The sequence below is a fragment of the Oncorhynchus tshawytscha genome, linkage group LG22 (assembly GCF_018296145.1).
Source record: "Oncorhynchus tshawytscha isolate Ot180627B linkage group LG22, Otsh_v2.0, whole genome shotgun sequence".
Taxonomy (NCBI): Eukaryota; Metazoa; Chordata; class Actinopteri; order Salmoniformes; family Salmonidae; genus Oncorhynchus; species Oncorhynchus tshawytscha.
The window spans coordinates 28,718,123-28,739,151 of record NC_056450.1 but is presented as its reverse complement, the minus strand read 5'-3'; the positions used below and the strand labels follow the sequence as shown (position 1 = coordinate 28,739,151).

Sequence of the window (21,029 nt, the reverse complement as noted above, 5' to 3'; positions counted from 1 at the left end):
TTAGATCCACACTCTGTAGACCAAAGCCTGCCAGAACTAAGGACTTAAACACTGTCTGATATCAATTCATCTCTAGCTCAACTTCAGAGGATAAATCATATTAATATTGTGACTCAAAATAGAAGACATCTGGATAGTTTATTTCTGTACAGACATTAAGATGCTCGTGTTTCTGCGGTCAGTGAATGAGGAACACTTTGTTTTCTGCTGGAGTCTCCCCTGATGATAAACAGACATTCTGAGAACTTAGAGTGCAAACAAAATTCCTTGACTGCAGACAATAACAATAATATAGACATGTCCATTAAATAAGTTTATTCTTGTTACATCATGACATTGTAGACAGTGCTATTACATGGGGATTGTTAAAAAATGTAACTGTATGACATGACATCAGCATGCCATGTGATATATAACACAAAATAAGTGTGTTGTTGTTAGCTGCACGTCAATGTTCGTCAACTAAAAACAAAGATATATTCTGATTGGGTGATACGAGGTGAAAAGTGCAATTGGCACAGATTTAATTCAAAATGATGACTTGACATGGCAGAATGCAAGAAGTGTAAAAAAAGATGGGGACAAAGGGCAGGCCCTGTGATAAAGAGACAGAGAAAGAGAAACGTAATAATAGAGTGTAAGAGAGTGTAAGTGAGAAATACAGGCTGATAGTAAGAGGCAGTAACAGAGACAAAGAGAGTATGAAGGAAGTAAGAGCAAGAGAGAGTGAAAGCTTGGTGGCTAAGCAGAGGCTCCTGTCAGACTGCTGTGGCGAAGCCTATGCGGTTGTTGCGACGGTCAAACTCTGTGTAGTAGCGGGCGATGAAGTTGGCTCCCAGGATCCAGATAGGGCCAGTAGGAGGCGGCACATCCAAACCCCTAAAGGTCACACTACAGATGTCCTCTCCAAACTGAGATTGCTACAGACGGAGAGCAAATCATAACAAGATACTGGTAAAGACTTCCATAAATGTGTATTTATAAAACATACATGTCACATCTATAACACAATGTAAACATGACATAGTAGCTACAAAGGTAAACATGACATTTGCCCTGTATCTGTACAGTATATCCCAGTTGTGCCAATTTCCGTTACTTACCCATAAGATGTAGTCATCCTCAGTGAGGGAGTACTCATGTCCTCCAAGGTGGAAGGTGACACTGGGTAAGGACTTCACCAGGTCACAGTTTACAGTGTACTAAAAGGAGAACAAACAACACATCTTATTCCGCCCATAAGGTAAGGTAAGATGCTAGTTAAGAGACTGTTTAGGCAATAAAGATACAGTCTGTGGCTCTGAGATTTACATACCCCTCCCTCTGCCAGTTCTGTGGCTCCAATGGTTTTCATCAGTACAGACACAGAGGAGGCGGGGCCTGTGATGTAGGAGGAGCCTGTGTCAATCACTGCCGTACAGCCTTCCTTACAGAACAGCATATCCTCCCCCACTGTCACCCTGGGAGAGAGAGAGAAAGAGAGAAAATTACACACACATACACATGTAAAGTTCATTGACCCAGGCAAATGTGTATATACTGACCCACAGATAAACAAACAAACAGACAGAGACAGACAGACAACTTGCACATCAGTGGAGGTTGGTGAGAAGAGCTATAGGAGGACGGGCTCATTGTAATGGCTGGACTGGAATTAATGGAATGGAGTCAAACGTGGTTTCCATATATTTGATAGCATTCCATTTATTCCATCCTAGCCATCACAATGAGCCTATCCTCCTATAGCTCCTCCCACCAGCCTCCACTATTGCACATGCACACATATAGCTGTCACATCTCACCCTTTCATGTTGACCTCCCATTTTCCTGCCGCACTGGTGCCCATGTAGTTGAAGGTACCAGTGTAGTACTCTGGGTCTGTTCCTCCCATCACTAGCTCCCCACCTGGTTTGTGCATTGGGTCCCTGAGAGAAGAAAAACAGATTGCCCGGATTACTATTCATAGGTTGCACCTCCATCAATCGGTTGCATCATGCCATTGTTGTGCACGTTCTCAAGCCGCCCTCTGCCTTAGTGGTGCCAAAAAGTTGTAATAAGCTCAGTCATTCTGAAAGGGGACCACCCAGTGGGCAAAACCCGATTGAATCGGCATTGTTTCCACTTCACTTCAACCAAAGAAATCTTTGTGATGTTGAATCAATGTGGAAAACTGAATGGATTTGCAAAAAGTCATCAACATAAGAGAACTTCGTCAATGATGTGGTGACAATTTTTGTTGATTTCACATTGAATTCACGATAGTTGATGACTCAACCAGAAGAGGCTGGTGGGAGGAGCTATAGGAGGACGGTCATTGTAATGACTGGAATGGTATTAATAGAATGGAGTCAAACACGTTGTTTCCATGTGTTTGGTACCATTCTATTGATTTCATTCCAGCTATCATAATGAGCCTGTCCTCCTATAACTCTTCCCACCAGCTTCCTCTGGACTCAACAAAATGTAAATAAAAAGTAGACATTGAAATGACATCCGTGCCCAGTGGGTAATGACTGTTTCATCTAAATTTCACTATAGTAGCCTGGAAATGCAGTGACATTGCTAAAGTATTTTGTTAAACATGGACTTAAAGGAGGTTGGAATAATACTGTGAAAATTATGATAATGCCCTTTTAGTGTAATAGCTGTTTGAAAAGGACATTTCTGCCTGTTTTGGTGGGATGGAGTCTTGGCCTGCCAGGTGACACCACCAGGCAATACATTAGTTAATAGACCAATAAGAAATAGAGTTCCAAACCTCTCTGCCAATGTCAGCTAGTTCTCAGTTTTCCCCTCCCCACTCAGACCATTTAAAGACAGTCCTAGCTAAATTGTTGCTTGAGAAATGTCTCTTTCCTAAGAAGCTATGTTTGATTCTTATTGACCATTTCAATTTGAAAACAATCACAGTAAGGTACGTAATTGGTACCTAGAAATGATTTGATATTGATATTTTAAGTAAAAAGACGTCTACTTATCCAAGTCTGAATCAGGCCCGATATAAACAGTGACAGTGATATCACCTACTTGCTATAATAGACAGAGAAGACCTCCTCCTTGAGGACGTGCTGGGACATGATGCGGTCGAACACAGGGGTGATACCGTCGATGGCCACGTTGGGGTAGCCCATCCCAAGGACTCCGTCAAACTTGGCAAAGATGAAGGGGATGGCAGGCAGGGCTGTGGCCTCTGCAAATACCTGGACCACTGGAATGCCACCCACCTGGATAATGCACAGAGTAAGATATAAATTGTCCCTCAATACCTAGATCCAGGTTTTACCCCTAGTAAGATAATCCTTCGGTAGATCAGTACTTATGGGCAATGTCTACCATTATTCCCATATTGATCACAAAAAAGCATGTTTAAAAGGGATGATAGGAAACAGATGAGGAGAAAGGGTACAAAGATGATTTTCTTAGAGTGGTGTTACGTTACACTCACCACAACCACATCCTCACTCAGGAATCCCCTGACGTTTCCAGAGGCATACTGGATGGAGAAACCTGTCCCGTTCTTGATGTGCGTCCGGGACTTAGAACTGTCATATCTGTTGTGGGTAACTGTGAGTTCAAAGGTCATTGTGTCATAATCATCCAGGAACATCCTTATCTCTGGTGAAGCAATTAAACATATAGGTTTTGTGTGTGTGTGGGAGGCCAGGAGGGATGTGCTCATTTTGGAAGTGGGCTGCTCATTTGACGGCTACATGTAGCAGGCCATTGCAGAGAAGCTGCATAAGTACCAGCCCCTTGAGGCATGCTTGGACACCCTCGGGTGTAGGTGCAAGCTGGAGGCTCTGATATTTGGCAGTCTCAGCCACATACACAGGCTTGCAGTGCATGGCCTCCAGATTGCGGGCCTGACAAAAACTAGGGAAAAGCTATTGGGTAGGTACTGTTCTGTTCAGCTGTCGTGGGCAGCCTCGCTGGTTGGTGAAGGAGGTGCTTTCTGTATCCTTGAATTCCATGCATACGGGGATCTATGAAATGGTTGAATCCTTTTTTTGTCAATTTGATTAGTGGATTCAAATAAAATATTTTAAGTGTGTGTGTGTGTGTGTGTTTGTATGTGTGTGTGTGCATGTGTGTAGGGCCATCATGCACCCCAAAAATAAGAGGTGGCACAAGTAGCATGGCTCGGGGGTTGAGAATTTTACATTATTCAAACACCTGAAACATCTTTTTCCTGCTATCTAGAGACACTTAATATGCTTCTCTGCATCTCTGCTAAAACCCGGGTAAAAGATTGAAAGGAATGTGAGTCTTATTTAGTACAATTAGTTATGGCTCGCTTTTATAAAGTCTACCATCCTTGTCAGCAGGCATGCCAGCTAAGATACAGCTAACTGCCAAAATAATGGAAACACTTGAGTAAATGAGGCATACAAAGTATTTTGAAAGCAGGTTCTTCCATGCATGGTTCCTGAATTAAGTAAGCAATTAACCTTTTACAGTAGTGGGCTAAATATTCACTTCCGGCGCCGACAGAGATGGCCGCCTCGCTTCGCGTTCCTAGGAAACTATGCAGTTTTTTGTTTTTTTACGTGTTATTTCTTACATTAGTACCCCAGGTCATCGTAGGTTTCATTACATACAGTCGAGAAGAACTACTGAATATAAGATCAGCGTCAACTCACCATCAGTACGACCAAGAATATGATTTTCGCGACGCGGATCCTGTGTTCTGCCTTTCAAACAGGACAACGGAATGGATCCCAGCCGGCGACCCAAAAAAACGACTCCGAAAAAGAGGGAAACGAGGCGGTCTTCTGGTCAGACTCCGGAGACGGGCACATCGTGCACCACTCCCTAGCATTCTTCTCGCCAATGTCTCTTGACAACAAGGTTGATGAAATCCGAGCAAGGGTAGCATTCCAGAGGGACATCAGAGACTAACGTTCTTTGCTTCACGGAAACATGGCTCACTGGAGAGACGCTATCGGAGGCGGTGCAGCCAGCGGGCTTCTCCACGCATCGTGCCGACAGAAACAAACATCTTTCTGGTAAGAAGAGGGGCGGGGGCGTATGCCTTATGGCTAATGATACAAGGCGTGATGAAAGAAACATACAGGAACTCAAATCCCTCTGTTCACCTGATTTAGAATTCCTCACAATCAAATGTCGACCACATTATCTACCAAGAGAATTCCCTTCGATTATAATCACAGCCGTATATATCCCCCCCCAAGCAGACACATCGATGGCTCTGAACGAACTTTATTTGACTCTTTGCAAACTGGAATCCATTTATCCGGAGGCTGCATTCATTGTAGCTGGGGACTTTAACAAGGCTAATCTGAAAACAAGACTCCCTAAATTTTATCAGCATATCGATTGCGCAACCAGGGGTGGAAAGACCCTGGATCATTGTTACTCTAACTTCCACGACGCATATAAGGCCCTGCCCCGCCCCCCTTTCGGAAAAGCTGACCACGACTCCATTTTGTTGATCCCTGCCTACAGACAGAAACTAAAAAAAGAATCTCCCACGCTGAGGTCTGTCCAACGCTGGTCCGACCAAGCTGACTCCACACTCTAAGACTGCTTCCATCACGTGGACTGGGATATGTTTCGTATTGCGTCAGATAACAACATTGACGAATACGCTGATTCGGTGTGAGTTCATTAGAACGTGCGTTGAAGATGTCGTTCCCATAGCAACGATTAAAACATTCCCTAACCAGAAACCGTGGATTGATGGCAGCATTCGCGTGAAACTGAAAGCGCGAACCACTGCTTTTATTCAGGGCAAGGTGACTGGTAACATGACCGAATACAAACAGTGCAGCTATTCCCTCCGCAAGGCTATCAAACAAGCTAAGCGTCAGTACAGAGACAAAGTAGAATCTCAATTCAACGGCTCAGACACAAGAGGCATGTGGCAGGGTCTACAGTCAATCACGGACTACAAGAAGAAAACCAGCCCAGTCACGGACCAGGATGTCTTGCTCCCAGGCAGACTAAATAACTTTTTTGCCCGCTTTGAGGACAATGCAGTGCCACTGACACGGCCTGCAACGGAAACATGCGGACTCTCCTTCACTGCAGCCGAGGTGAGTAAGACATTTAAACGTGTTAACCCTCGCAAGGCTGCAGGCCCAGACGGCATCCCCAGCCGCGCCCTCAGAGCATGCGCAGACCAGCTGGCCGGTGTGTTTACGGACATATTCAATCAATCCCTATACCAGTCTGCTGTTCCCACATGCTTCAAGAGGGCCACCATTGTTCCTGTTCCCAAGAAAGCTAAGGTAACTGAGCTAAACGACTACCGCCCCGTAGCCCTCACTTCCGTCATCATGAAGTGCTTTGAGAGACTATTTTTTTATTTTCACCTTTATTTAACCAGGTAGGCTACTTGAGAACAAGTTCTCATTTGCAACTGCGACCTGGCCAAGATAAAGCATAGCAGTGTGAGCAGACAACACAGAGTTACACATGGAATAAACAATTAACAAGTCAATAACACAGTAGAAAACAAAGGGGGGAGTCTATATACAATGTGTGCAAAAGGCATGAGGAGGTAGGCGAATAATTACAATTTTGCAGATTAACACTGGAGTGATAAATGATCAGATGGTCATGTACAGGTAGAGATATTGGTGTGCAAAAGAGCAGAAAAGTAAATAAATAAAAACAGTATGGGGATGAGGTAGGTGAAAATGGGTGGGCTATTTACCAATAGACTATGTACAGCTGCAGCGATCGGTTAGCTGCTCAGATAGCTGATGTTTGAAGTTGGTGAGGGAGATAAAAGTCTCCAACTTCAGCGATTTTTGCAATTCGTTCCAGTCACAGGCAGCAGAGTACTGGAACGAAAGGCGGCCAAATGAGTTGTTGGCTTTAGGGATGATCAGTGAGATACACCTGCTGGAGCCCGTGCTACGGATGGGTGTTGCCATCGTGACCAGTGAACTGAGATAAGGCGGAGCTTTACCTAGCATGGACTTGTAGATGACCTGGAGCCAGTGGGTCTGGCGACGAATATGTAACGAGGGCCAGCCGACTAGAGCATACAAGTCGCAGTGGTGGGTGGTATAAGGTGCTTTAGTGACAAAACGGATGGCACTGTGATAGACTGCATCCAGTTTGCTGAGTAGAGTGTTGGAAGCCATTTTGTAGATGACATCGCCGAAGTAGAGGATCGGTAGGATAGTCAGTTTTACTAGGGTAAGCTTGGCAGCGTGAGTGAAGGAGGCTTTGTTGCGGAATAGAAAGCCGACTCTTGATTTGATTTTCAATTGGAGATGTTTGATATGAGTCTGGAAGGAGAGTTTGCAGTCAAGGCCCATATTTACTAGTCAAGGCCCATATCACCTCCACCCTACCTGACACCCTAGACCCACTACAATTTGCTTACCGCCCAAATAGGTCCACAGACGATGCAATCTCAACCACACTGCACACTGCCCTAACCCATCTGGACAAGAGGAATACCTATGTGAGAATGCTGTTCATCGACTACAGCTCGGCATTCAACACCATAGTACCCTCCAAGCTCGTCATCAAGCTCGAGACCCTGGGTCTCGACCCCGCCCTGTGCAACTGGGTACTGGACTTCCTGACGGGCCGCCCCCAGGTGGTGAGGGTAGGCAACAACATCTCCACCCCGATGATCCTCAACACTGGGGCCCCACAAGGGTGCGTTCTGAGCCCTCTCCTGTACTCCCTGTTCACCCACGACTGCGTGGCCACGCACGCCTCCAACTCAATCATCAAGTTTGCGGACGACACAACAGTGGTAGGCTTGATCACCAACAACGACGAGACGGCCTACAGGGAGGAGGTGAGGGCCCTCGGAGTGTGGTGTCAGTAAAATAACCTCACACTCAACGTCAACAAAACTAAGGAGATGATTGTGGACAGGAAACAGCAGAGGGAACACCCCCCTATCCACATCGATGGAACAGTAGTGGAGAGGGTAGCAAGTTTTAAGTTCCTCGGCATACACATCACAGACAAACTGAATTGGTCCACCCACACAGACAGCATCGTGAAGAAGGCGCAGCAGCGCCTCTTCAACCTCAGGAGGCTGAAGAAATTCGGCTTGTCACCAAAAGCACTCACAAACTTCTACAGATGCACAATCGAGAGCATTCTGGCGGGCTGTATCACCGCCTGGTACGGCAACTGCTCCGCCCACAACCGTAAGGCTCTCCAGAGGGTAGTGAGGTCTGCACAACGCATCACCGGGGGCAAACTACCTGCCCTCCAGGACACCTACACCACCCGATGATACAGGAAGGCCATAAAGATCATCAAGGACAACAACCACCCGAGCCACTACCTGTTCACCCCGCTATCATCCAGAAGGCGAGGTCAGTACAGGTGCATCAAAGCTGGGACCGAGAGACTGAAAAACAGCTTCTATCTCAAGGCCATCAGACTGTTAAACAGCCACCACTAACATTGAGTGGCTGCTGCCAACACACTGACACTGACTCAACTCCAGCCACTTTAATTTAAAATGATGTAAAATATATCACTAGCCACTTTAAACAATGCTACCTTATATAATGTTACATACCCTACATTATTCATCTCATATGCATACGTATATACTGTACTCTATATCATCTACTGCATCTTTATGTAATACATGTATCACTAGCCACTTTAACTATGCCACTTTGTTTACATACTCATCTCATATGTATATACTGTACTTGATACCATCTACTGTATCTTGCCTATGCTGCTCTGTACCATCACTCATTCATATATCTTTATGTACATATTCTTTATCCCCTTACACTGTGTATAAGACAGTAGTTTTGGAATTGTTAGTTAGATTACTTGTTGGTTATTACTGCATTGTCGGAACCAGAAGCACAAGCATTTCGCTACACTCGCATTAACATCTGCTAACCATGTGTATGTGAAAAATAAAATTTGATTTGATTTGATTTGAAATCAGGTTTCTTGCAGTACTAGGGGGCAGTATTTTGTGACTCCCAAGCCCGCATGTGGGAGCGTAATCATCGCCTGAAAGGAATTAGCATAACGCAATGGACATAAATATCCCTAGAAAATATTCCTATTCCTATGAAAATCACAAATGAAATATATTGAGACACATCTTAGCCTTTTGTTAATCACCCTGTCATCTCAGATTTCAAAATATGCTTTACAGCCAACGCTAGACAAGCATTTCTGTAAGTTTATCGATAGCCTAGCATAGCATTATGCCTTGCTAGCAGCAGACAACCTTGTCACGGAAATCAGAAAAGCAATCAAATTAAATCATTTACCTTTGATGAACTTCGGATGTTTTAACTCCCGAGACTCCCAGGTAGACAGCCAAAGTTCATTTTCCCCAAATATTATTTTTGTAGGCGAAATAGCTCCATTTTTTCTTCACGTTTGGCTGAGAAATCGCCCGGAAATTGCGGTCACCACAACAGCCGAAAAATATTCCAAATTAGCTCCATAATAGACAGAAACATGGCAAACTTTGTTTATAATTAATCCTCAAGGTGTTTTTCTAATATCTATTCAATAATATATCCGTCGGGACAATTTGTTTTTCAGGAGGACCGATTGGAGTGATGGCTACCTCTGTATTTTACGCGAGAATCTCTCTCGGAGCCACCATGTGACCACTTACACAATGTGGCCGCCTACGGCTATTCTTCAACAGAGATGCGTAAAACTACGTCACAATGCTGTAGACACCTTGGGGAATAAGTAGAAAGCGTAAGCTCGTTGATGGCACATTCACAGCTGAATAGGGAGTCATTGGAACACAGCACTTTCAAAACCTGGGGCACTTCCGGATTGGATTTTTCTCAGTCTTTCGCCTGCAACATCAGTTCTGTTATACTCACAGACAATATCTTTACAGTTTTGGAAACGTTAGAGTGTTTTCTATCCAAAGCTGTCAATTATATGCATATTCTAGCATCTTTTCCTGACAAAATATCCCATTTAAAACGGGAACGTTTTTTTTCCAAAAATGAAAATACTGCCCCCTAGTACCTAAATACATCTACTTTGTAACAAAAGTACACACTTCACACACATGGTTATGGGCTTTTAAAAAATGACACCTGTACCATGTCAGATATAGAGTCGGTACAGAGTCAATGTGCAGGGGCACCACATACGCTTAGGTTGGAGTCATTAAAGCTAGTTTCTTCAAAACAGTCCACAAATTTCTTGTTAACAAACTATAGTTTTGGCAAGTCGGTTAGGACATGTACTTTGTGCATGACACAAGAAATTTGTCCAACAATTGTTTACATACAGATTATTTCACAATATCACAATTCCAGTGGGTCAGAAGTTTACATACACTAAGTTGACTGTGCTTTTAAACAGTTTGGATAATTCCAGATAGGCTAGTTGACATCATTTGAGTCAATTGGAGGTGTACCTGTGGATGTATTTCTAGGCCTACCTTCAAACTCAGTGCCTCTTTTCTTGACATCATGGGAAAATCAAAAGAAATCAGAATAACACCTCAGAATAAAAAGTGTAGACCTCCACAGGTCTAGTTCATCCTTGGGATCAATTTCCAAACATCCGAAGGTAACACGTTCATCTGTACAAACAATAGTATGCAAGTATAAACACTGTGGGACCACACGGCCATCATACCGCTCAGGAAGGAGACGCTTTCTGTCTCCTAGAGATGAACGTACTTTGGTGCGAAAAAGTGCGAATCAATCCCAGAACAACAACAAAGGACCTTGTGAAGATGCTGGAGGAAACAGGTACAAAAGTATCTATATCCACAGTAAAAGGAGTCCTATATCGACATAACCTGAAAGGCTGCTCAGCAAGGAAGAAGCCACTGCTCCAAAACTGCCATAAAAAATACAGACTACGGTTTGCAACTGCACATGGGGACGAAGATCGTACTTTTTGGAGAAATGTCCTCTGGTCTGATGAAACAAAAATAGAACTGTTTGGCCATAATGACCGTCATTATCTTTGGAGGAGAAAGGGGGACGCTTTCAAGACGAAGAACACCACCTTTTCCTATAGTCCGCAATAATTTCCTTTGTCTTGCTCACGTTGAGGGGAGGTTGTTGTCCTTGCACCACACGGTCAGGTCTCTGACCTCCTCCCTATAGGCGGTCTCATCGTTGTCGGTGATCAGGCCTACCACTATTGTGTCATCGGCAAACTTAATGATGGTGTTGGAGTCGTGCAGCCTGGCCGTGCAGTCATGAGTGAACAGGGAGTAAAGGAGGAGACTGAGCACACACCCCTGAGGGGCCCCCGTGTGGAGGATCAGTGTGACGGATGTGTTGTTCCCTACCCTTACCACCTGGGGGAAGTCTAGGATCCACTTGCAGAGGGATGTGTTTAGTCCCAGGGTCCTTAGCTTAGTGATGAGCTTTAAGGGTACTATGGTGTTGAACACTGAGCTGTAGTCAAAGAATAGCATTCTCACATAGGCGTTCCTTTAGTCCAGGTGTGAAAGGGCAGTGTGGATTGCAATAGAGATTGCGTCATCTGTGGATCAATTGGGGCGGTATGTAAATTGTAATTGTAAAAAGTAATTTTTCCAACAATTGTTTACAGACAAATTATTTCACTGTATCACAATTCTAGTGGGTCAGAAGTTTACATACACTACGTTGACTGTGCCTTTAAACAGTTACACCAGCTCTGTCAGGAGGAATGAGCAAAAATTCACCCAACTTATTGTGGGAAGCTTGTGGAAGGCTACCCAAAACGTTTGACCCAAGTTAAACAATTTAAAGGCAATGCTTCTAAATACTAATTAAGTGTATGTAAACTTCTGACCCACTGGGAATGTGATGAAAGTAATAAAAGATGAAATAAATCATTCTCTCTACTATTATTCTGACATTTCACAAATGTCAGAATAATAGTAGATAATATGTCAGAATAATAGTAATTCACTAAGACAGGGAATTTTTACTCGGATTGAATGTCAAGAATTGTGAAAAACTGAATTTAAATGTATTTGGCGTGTGTGTAAACTTCCCACTATGTAATCTTCCCACTTCAACTGTACACTGTTCAAATACTTTGAGGAACTATTGTCATTCTCAATTGATTCTAAAAATAGACTTAATGTACTTGCTGTTTAAGGTGAAGAAAAATTCCTTTGAGAAGCTCATTAGGGGTGGTGAGTCAAGACAATTAGAAATACTATCAAACATCCCCAAATGGGCACATTTAAAGGCCTACATTTGTGCGCAGGCCAGGTAGACTAGTCCTACTTCTATATTTGTAATCAGGTGTGCGTCCTTACTCACCATTGACTGGAGCATTTCAAACAAAAGACAATGAATGAACTGACAAAACTCATAAATGGAATGAAATAAACAAAAACTTGTTTCTCACAAGTGTATCATAGGTTGTGAGTTCAAGACACTCCAATGAAAAATGGTAAATTACTGTTGTAATAATAATTATAAATTGAATGCATTAAAAGAAATTACCATAACCAAACAAACGTCACAGATTCAAAATTATAGCAATTAACGGTAAATGTAAACTAGTACTTGTGATATATGGAATGGGGAATTTATAGACACAGTGAACAATGCACACAATTAAGTTCATGAAACTGTGAACACATGAAATGGCGGGAGAGAGCACATTCTGGAGAGAGATGTTCCTTGTGCATCTGAGCCACAATCCCCATATTCTTGGACTGTGGCGTCACCCCGGAGTCCTCAATGCATTAGTCCACTGAGACAGGTGAAAATCAGACAGGTGTCTCATGAAAAAAAATGATGTTTGTGACAGCTTGACAAAAAAATATGGAATGTTTTCAATATAGACCCCTTTTGTCATACAGTAATCCATATAAGGCAACCAGACCTTTTGGAATTTGCACATTATACCCTGAACATTGTAATAAATCAAATATAGTGATGCAAAACTTGACATTTTTGCCATCCATTGTGACATTGTTCTAGGATAACCAACCTTTCAATTAATTGCAATGCATCATTAGCCATTAATGCTAGGTTACCCCATTTTTTTCTGATAACAGTCTCCAGTATCAACATTTCCAAGCAAACAAAAACAGGGAGAAGGGGAAATCTGTAGACATGCTGAGATTACAGAACATCATCTTTGCCTTCACAAGATCATAACATATTCAAATACAGTATGTCCCCTTCCATGTTTTACACCTTCAGCAGAGGAATTATATTTCTGAGTGCATGATATTAAGTTTAACTGGTATATAGGATGTTCAATGAATGTTCTTAAACTGCAGTAATTTATGTCTGAGATTATATGACCATCCATGACATATCTGTATACATTCATCACTATCAACAGTGCCTCCCAGGTCTTCCTCACATTTTTGTTTGACCTGTTATGTGTCATCGGGAAAAGCCTCTATCAACCCTTGATCCAGTTTAGAAATCAACTAACTTTGTTAGACTTAAAATAGTTTACATCTTTGAAGCTTCTGGCTTGTCCAGTGTTAATAAAATGTTGTTTCTGCAAAAAAAGTTAACCTCAGTGCCGTCACAGCCTGTCTTCCCATGGTTGCCTGACCTGCTGAGACCCCTGTCACCATCGGATCCTACTCAGAGGCATGACAAAGTCTTACCATGATGTACATTTATACATTATATTATCCAAGAATAGAATCAATGGTTCAATAATTGAAATGCCCATTATTCCCAGATCCCAGGCTATAGCCTACCCATCAACAAAAAAATGAATGTTGTATCCGTTAACTGATTGTTATAATAACACACTGCAAAATTCACTTCAGCTCTGTAGACTGGTCTTCCCTGGCTGTCTGACCTTCCTGCTAAGACATGATGAGCATAGTGTTGTATACTGACTGTGCACCATGACACTGTAGCCTGTAGAGCTATTTATACCGTGTCCATGTGAAAAGTAGAGAATTAGCTATGGAAACTGACAGATCAATAGCCGTTACATTGCTATACTGACTAATAAAAACTCACATTGCGCTGTAAAAAAAACTTCAGCATATCGGCCTTCAGTTTGGCCACTGGTTTCATCATTTGATTCAAGTCTAGTGTGATTGAGGCAAAAATAATAGTAAAGTTAGTGAGCTAGCTAGCTCTAATGGTACATCAACTGGCAAAAACTAGCTTAGTCAATTTACTTCTGTTGAAATGGGACAAAAAGGCTACAAACATTTCCATACACACAACAGCTGCTAGATGCTGCTATGTGACAGGCAACTAGAGGCTAGAGCTGAACTAGTTGTGGTAGCTACAAGCTAGCTAGTTAATTTTCTTCAGACAGTAATTCAACCGAGAGAGGATGAAACATGCTTTTTTGTCTGTTTAGTCAAACAGAAGTTACCTTGCTAGCTACATCAGTCAAATAAAGAGAAGCGAGTTTCTGCTCTGCTTGCTTTTATAACTCTGAGAAGAAGTGCAACACACAGAGACGGCAGCTGCAGACAACAGCACCGTGCTGGCCCTATAATAATAGCTTTGCCTTCACACAGCCTGTCCGTACACTCTGTGGTGTCCACGCAGTCCTAAATCCAGCCGTCTGATATCGGCAAACAGCCGACTGACCACTCTGAGGCGTCCGCATGTTCCTAAAGTACACCGATGCCGCTTTTTGTATCACAGTGCAATTTTAAATTTGTGGGGGGTGGGGGCAAAAATACAATTTTAGAATGTGGGAGGGGTCAAGTCCCCCCCATCCCCAGTGAAAGTTACACCCTTGCACTTATGGGAGATTCTAGAGCGGCGCCTGAGACAGTGTTTTCCACCACCATCAACAAAACACCAAATTAGGTATTTTTTTGTGGAAAAAAATTGTCGCATTCCCTGTGTTTCCTTTATTTTGGCAGTTACTTGTAGTTAGATAAGCTAGCTACTCTAACTTGATTGTTGGCTTCTTGGTAGCTAGTTATGAGGTTAGGAATTTGGAAACCTATCGGGTTAGCTAAAGCCAACTTCATAAAATGTGTAGGGGGCTAGTAGTATTACAGAGAAAAAAATGTTTTCAAGTGGACAGATCTGTGGGGGCACTTGCCCCTGTGCCCCCTATGGGCATGACGTCTCTGAATGTGTGGGTGTGTTTGTGTGCACTGTACTTACAGCAGGCAGTATAGAGAGGGGAACAGCTGTATGAGGGCACCCACAAGTTGGCTGAGCCTGTATCAAACACTACGTTGAACATCTGGGCAGGAGAACCAATACTGATCTCCCCATAGTACTGGGTCTGAGAAGCAGAGAGAAGAAGCAGCAATGAATAATTTACCCAACTGAGTTTGGCACATGCTTTGTGTTCTCTCATTTGGAACATAAATGTTTCCATGTCAATTGCATCTACAGTATGGGTGATCAGTGCAGTGTCTCTCACATCCAGGTAGTTGGTAAGGGGGGTGGGGGCTGTCCCGTTGCTGGGGGAGAGGTCATCTTTGCTCTTCTGGGCCAATTCAGCGAATAACTGTGCTGGAGACACGCCCATCTCATGTAGGGTTTCTCTTATGGAGGGCATCTTCTTCAGACTGATCCTGATTAGATATGACGACAGTGTGGAAAGATCATCCAATAGAATGATAAATAGGAAGTGAGCAGGGGTGGGATGGGACTGGTGGGGTATACAATGCATTGTGCAATCATGGGCCATTGTTAACATGAGACCATGTGTCCCCATGTCTGTATAATGTTGTTTCTACAGCTCTGCCAAAATGCACATTCTCAATTGATTTAGTTTAGAAAAATCGTCTGGTTTAAATTGATTAAACACCTGAAAGTATCCATTCAAGCTTCTTCACTGTCTATTTTAACGACCCAGAGCAGTCAAAAACATGATTTTCCTGCTATAAAAATAATAATATTTCCACACCATGAGGCTGGAATAATACTGTGAAATTGTGAAAATTAGGATAATACCCTTTCATTTTAAGAGCAGTTTGAAAATAAATGTCTGCCTATTTTGGTGGGATGGAGTTTTGGCCTGCCTGGTAAATAAGTTAATAGGCCAATAAGATAGAGTTCCAAACCTCTCTGTCAATAGTTTTCAGTTTTCCGCTCCCCACTCAGATCACTCCCAGACAGTCCTAGAAAGATTATTGCTTGAGAAATTGCTCTTCGCTGGGAAGCTATTTTGTTTTTGAGAAAACAATCCCAGTAAGTTATTTAATTGCTAACCAGAAATCATTTCATATTGGAAGTTCATTACACATTGCAGAGAAGGATTGTTGGTTCCACTTTTCTGGGCTCCATAATTTACTTAACAAATAAGAACTACTCAAAATGGGCACTTATAAATCATATCAATTTTAATCCAAATACAGCTGTAGACAGAGGTCAAACATCAAACATACAACCGATGTCTCTGAGTTCTGCAAAATAGGAAAAGTCCAAGTTGCTTTTAATGTGCTTGCTGTCAACTTCTAGTAATGTTACTGCCTACATCAACACCTTCTACTCATGAGACCATGCATATACAGTTATACAAACTTGCAGGAGAGAACAATAGTTCCAGTGTTTAAGGGCTCAGCAATCATTTTCCAATCCAAGTTGCTTTATAATGGTATGTCTGACTTGTCTCTTACACTCCCCTGCAGGGTTCTGTGTCTATGAATCGCTTTTAGCCTTGAGGCGCTTTCTCACAGACACCCTGTTTTGACAGCAATAACTCACACATCACTCAGACCGTTTCCTATAAAGAGCAGAAACTAGAAAATAACTGTGGAACCATATTAAACATTATAATGAATATATATTGCTACTCTGTAGTCCAGGACCCTATAAATGTAGTGGGGGATGAGTCTTATAGCCCTTCCCATTCTATTAATACATCATAAGACCTCTGAACCTTTCAACTATTACTACCTGTCAGGGCAAGGAGATTGAGGTTGTAACCTCATAAATATCTTGGAATTTGAATTGATGACGGCCTCTTTTAAATTGCATATACGACAACTTACACAAAAATTGAAGCTGAAATTGGGATTTTGTTTTAGGAATAAGGCCTGCTTTTCTTTTGAAGCCAGAAGGAGGCTAGTATCAGCTACGTTTATGCCTTTACTAGACTATGGGGATATTGTATACAGTGAGGGAAAAAAGTATTTGATCCCCTGCTGATTTTGTATGTTTGCCCACTGACAAAGAAATGATCAGTCTATAATTTTAATGGTAGGTTTATTTGAACAGTGAGACAGAACAACAAAACAATCCAGAAAAACACATGTAAAAAATGTTATAAATTGATTTGCATTTTAATGAGGGAAATAAGTATTTGACCCCCTCTCAATCTGAAAGATTTCTGGCTCCCAGGTGTCTTTTATACAGGTAATGAGCTGAGATTAGGAGCACACTCTGAAAGGGAGTGCTCCTAATCTCAGTTTGTTACCTGTATAAAAGACACCTGTCCACAGAAGCAATCAATCAGATTCCAAACTCTCCACCATGGCCAGGACCAAAGAGCTCTCCAAGGATGTCAGGGACAAGATTGTAGACCTACACAAGGCTGGAATGGGCTACAAGACCGTCGCCAAGCAGCTTGGTGAGAAGGTAACAACAGTTGGTGCAATTATTTGCAAATGGAAGAAACACAAAAGAACTGTCAATCTCCCTCGACCTGGGGCTCCATGCAAGATCTCACCTCATAGAGTTGCAATGATCATGAGAACGGTGAGGAATCAGCCCAGAACTACACGGGAGGATCTTGTCAATGATCTCAAGGCAGCTGGGACCATAGTCACCAAGAAAACAATTGGTAACACACTACGCCGTGAAGGACTGAAATCCTGCAGCGCCCGCAAGGTCCCCCTGCTCAAGAAAGCACATATACATGCCCGTCTGAAGTTTGCCAATGAACATCTGAATGATTTAGAGGACAACTGGGTGAAAGTGTTGTGGTCAGATGAGACCAAAATGGAGCTCTTTTGCATCAACTCAACTCGCCGTGTTTGGAGGAGGAATGCTGCCTATGACCACAAGAACACCATCCCCACCGTCAAACATGTAGGTGGAAACATTATGCTTTGGGGGTGTTTTTCTGCTAAGGGAACAGGACAACTTCACTGCATCAAAGGGACGATGGATGGGGCCATGTACCGTCAAATCTTGGGTGAGAATCTCCTTCCCTCAGCCAGGGCATTGAAAATGGGTCATGGATGGGTATTCCAGCATGACAATGACCCAAAACACACGGCCAAGGCAACAAAGGAGTGGCTCAAGAAGAAGCACATTAAGGTCCTGGAGTGGCCTTGCCAGAGTCCAGACCTTAATCCCATAGAAAATCTGTGGAGGGAGCTGAAGGTTCTAGTTGCCAAACGTCAGCCTCGAAACCTTAATGACTTGGAGAAGATCTGCAAAGAGGAGTGGGACAAAATCCCTCCTGAGATGTGTGCAAACCTGGTGGCCAACTACAAGAAATGTCTGACCTCTGATTGCCAACAAGGGTTTTGCCACCAAGTACTAAGTCATGTTTTGCAGAGGGGTCAAATACTTATTTCCCTCATTAAAATGCAAATCAATTTATAACATTTTTGACATGCGTTTTTTAGATTTTTTTGTTGTTATTCGGTCTCTCACTGTTCAAATAAACCTACCATTAAAATTATAGACTGATCATTTCTTTGTCAGTGGGCAAACGTTAAAAAAAAAGAGGATCAAATACTTTTTCCCCCTCACTGTATATGAAGGCTTCCGCTCAGTGTTTGAGATAAATTGCCATGGTAAAGGGTGTCAATTGGAGATTTATTTTAAACTGCAAAACCCTTACGCACCACTGCACTTTGTATACCAGGGTTGGCTGGCCTTCTCTAGTCACTCGTAGGCTCAGGCACTGGTATACTTTTTTACAAAGCCATTTTTGGTTTACTACCTTTTTATTTGGGCATTTTTATTGTTCAGAAATGTGGTGGGTACTCTCTTCGTTCGCTGGACTTTATCCTGCTAACTGTTCCAAATCTCCGAACTGAATTTGGTACTACTTTTAAATTGGAAGAACTTGTCCCAATTGGTATTTTTAAATCACTGATGAATGATCTTGAGACTGATTCCCTGACCTGTCAAAGTTTTTAATTTGCTGTTTTTGATTTTGTTATACTCTTGTGAATTCTATGGTTTTTACTAGATTACTTGAAGCTTTTCATTTGTTTGTCTGTCATTTTTGTAATGACTTGGTGCTGCCTATCTTGGCCAGGACGCTCTTGAAAAATTGATTTTAAATCTCAATGAGCCCTTCCTGGTTAAATAAAGGTTAAATAAAAGATAAATACAAAAATAAGCATAGTCAATTATTATAATACATCAAACATTTGGTGCAGCCCCTATCATGACCCCAAGTTGACCCCATCAGGACCATAGCATTTAGGTTCATTACACAGTAGACAACATACAGTGATAAAAACAAAGAAAAAGATGGCGTTACCTTTGTAAGGCATGGTTGGTGGTCATCGTGAGTGACAGAGTAATCACACACACCCAGCATTGCATCAGCAGGGCCATGGAGACCCTGGAGCGTGAAGGAGTGTGCGAGGAGATGCACAAGTTAACTTGACTAGGTTTTCCTTGGACCGTTCCTCTGGGCAAACCAGCTAGTTGTACATCTGATCTTCTGAAAGATTGGCCCCTCTCTCTCTGTCTGACTACTCTTTTTATACCAGCTCTGAGCTTCCCTAAAAGTGTCCACCAACCCTTTCCCTCCCTTCTACCTCACCCAGCCCTCCCTTGATAAACAGGTCCTAGAGTGAGATGTGAACTGTGACCCTTGGGAACAGACTGGAGACAGAAAGCAGGGATGAGAGAGAGCGAGAGAGAGAGCTCTCTGACCAGGCTGGGTTTACATCACAGCTGCAGGGTGAACATGGATTAAGGCCTGTGTGAAGAGGAGTGGGAGCCTTGGGGTGGGGGAGGGAGGGGATGGAGAAGGGATAAGCTTTAGGGGGGACAGAGGAGTAGGAAAGGGTGCTGATTTGGATTACCCAGGCATAGGACACAGAAACAAGCCCTGTGAAATCTGCAAAGGAGTCAATTTATACTTGAATGGTGTGGCGAATTGAGTGGTGTGACAAAGGCATTGAATCTATATGTGGCCAGTGGCTATAACATCTGAAACCAATGATTGCCAGATGATACTCATATGTAATATGTAGACAATGCAGAAAAGGGAGAAGCCTTAAAGGGGACAGGGAAATAGGAGAAGGATGCTGACAGGGATTACCCAGTCTTGCCAGATGATGAATTAATCCATCAAAACCTATTGAAATGGACTGTAAAACATTACATGCTAAACAGGCCAGATGTTCATTTATAGTGCCATCTCTTTCCTTTCTGCTGAAGTATACTGTATCTGCTCCAACTTTGCAGTGTAGGCTGCAACACTTTCATTTTATCTTGTCTGCAATAGGAATACTCAGTAGGGAATGGAGTTAAGCCTACATTTTGTTTGTGGGGATTGTGCTGTGGACCTCAGGCTAGATACTTAGTTAGGCTAGCTAATGTCTGTCTGTAGGCTTTAAAAGGTCTGTAAATGTATAGGCCTAAATACTGTAGGCTATGGGTCAGGGGCTAGTCAAGGTCTATGGCTAGCTGATGTTTCTCTCGCTCTATCTCTCCCTGTTAGCTGCATCAGCCAGATTGGGTTCCCACAGTATCTGCTCTGTGGGGCTGGGGTCATATGTGTACTGTAGTGACCACCCAGCCTAGCAGGAGATATAGCATCCACGTCAAGCAGAGACTTGGACAGCCTTAGTGGATGTCAGGGGTCAGCCCTTCAGCTATTCCCTGTGGGTAGAACTGCCAGGAACCTGATTGCGTGGTCATCCACAGCATACAGGGGTGATGACGACTTCTAGCATCTCAGCCAAGGGGGTGCTCTGGTTTCATGGACAGGGAAGTTTTGGAAATCATGTGCTCTCTTGGAATGTGATGTCATGAGGAAACGCAATAATGTGTGCTAACATCAAATCAATGTTGTATTTGCCGAATACAACAGGTAGACCTTACCGTTAAATTCTTACTTGCAAGCCCTTAACCAACAATGCAGTTCAAGAAATAGATTTAAGAAAATATTTACTAAATAAACTGAAGTAAAAAATAAGTAGTAACTCAATAAAATTACATAAC

The 21,029-nt window shown here is 42.8% G+C and overlaps 1 protein-coding gene across 1 annotated transcript; it reads right to left on the bottom strand.

Annotated features, from left to right (window-relative positions):
• Positions 1 to 130: 130 nt before the first annotated feature.
• LOC112222265 (renin) lies at positions 131 to 19,592 on the bottom strand. Its single transcript, XM_024385007.2, has 9 exons — positions 19,333 to 19,592; positions 15,304 to 15,457; positions 15,039 to 15,162; positions 3,446 to 3,564; positions 3,028 to 3,224; positions 1,803 to 1,925; positions 1,316 to 1,460; positions 1,104 to 1,202; positions 131 to 920 (listed from the first exon to the last, which is right to left on the bottom strand). The coding sequence occupies exons 1-9, from the start codon at positions 19,407 to 19,409 to the stop codon at positions 759 to 761; spliced, it is 1,200 nt and encodes a 399-aa protein (XP_024240775.1). The 5' UTR covers positions 19,410 to 19,592; the 3' UTR covers positions 131 to 758.
• Positions 19,593 to 21,029: the final 1,437 nt, after the last annotated feature.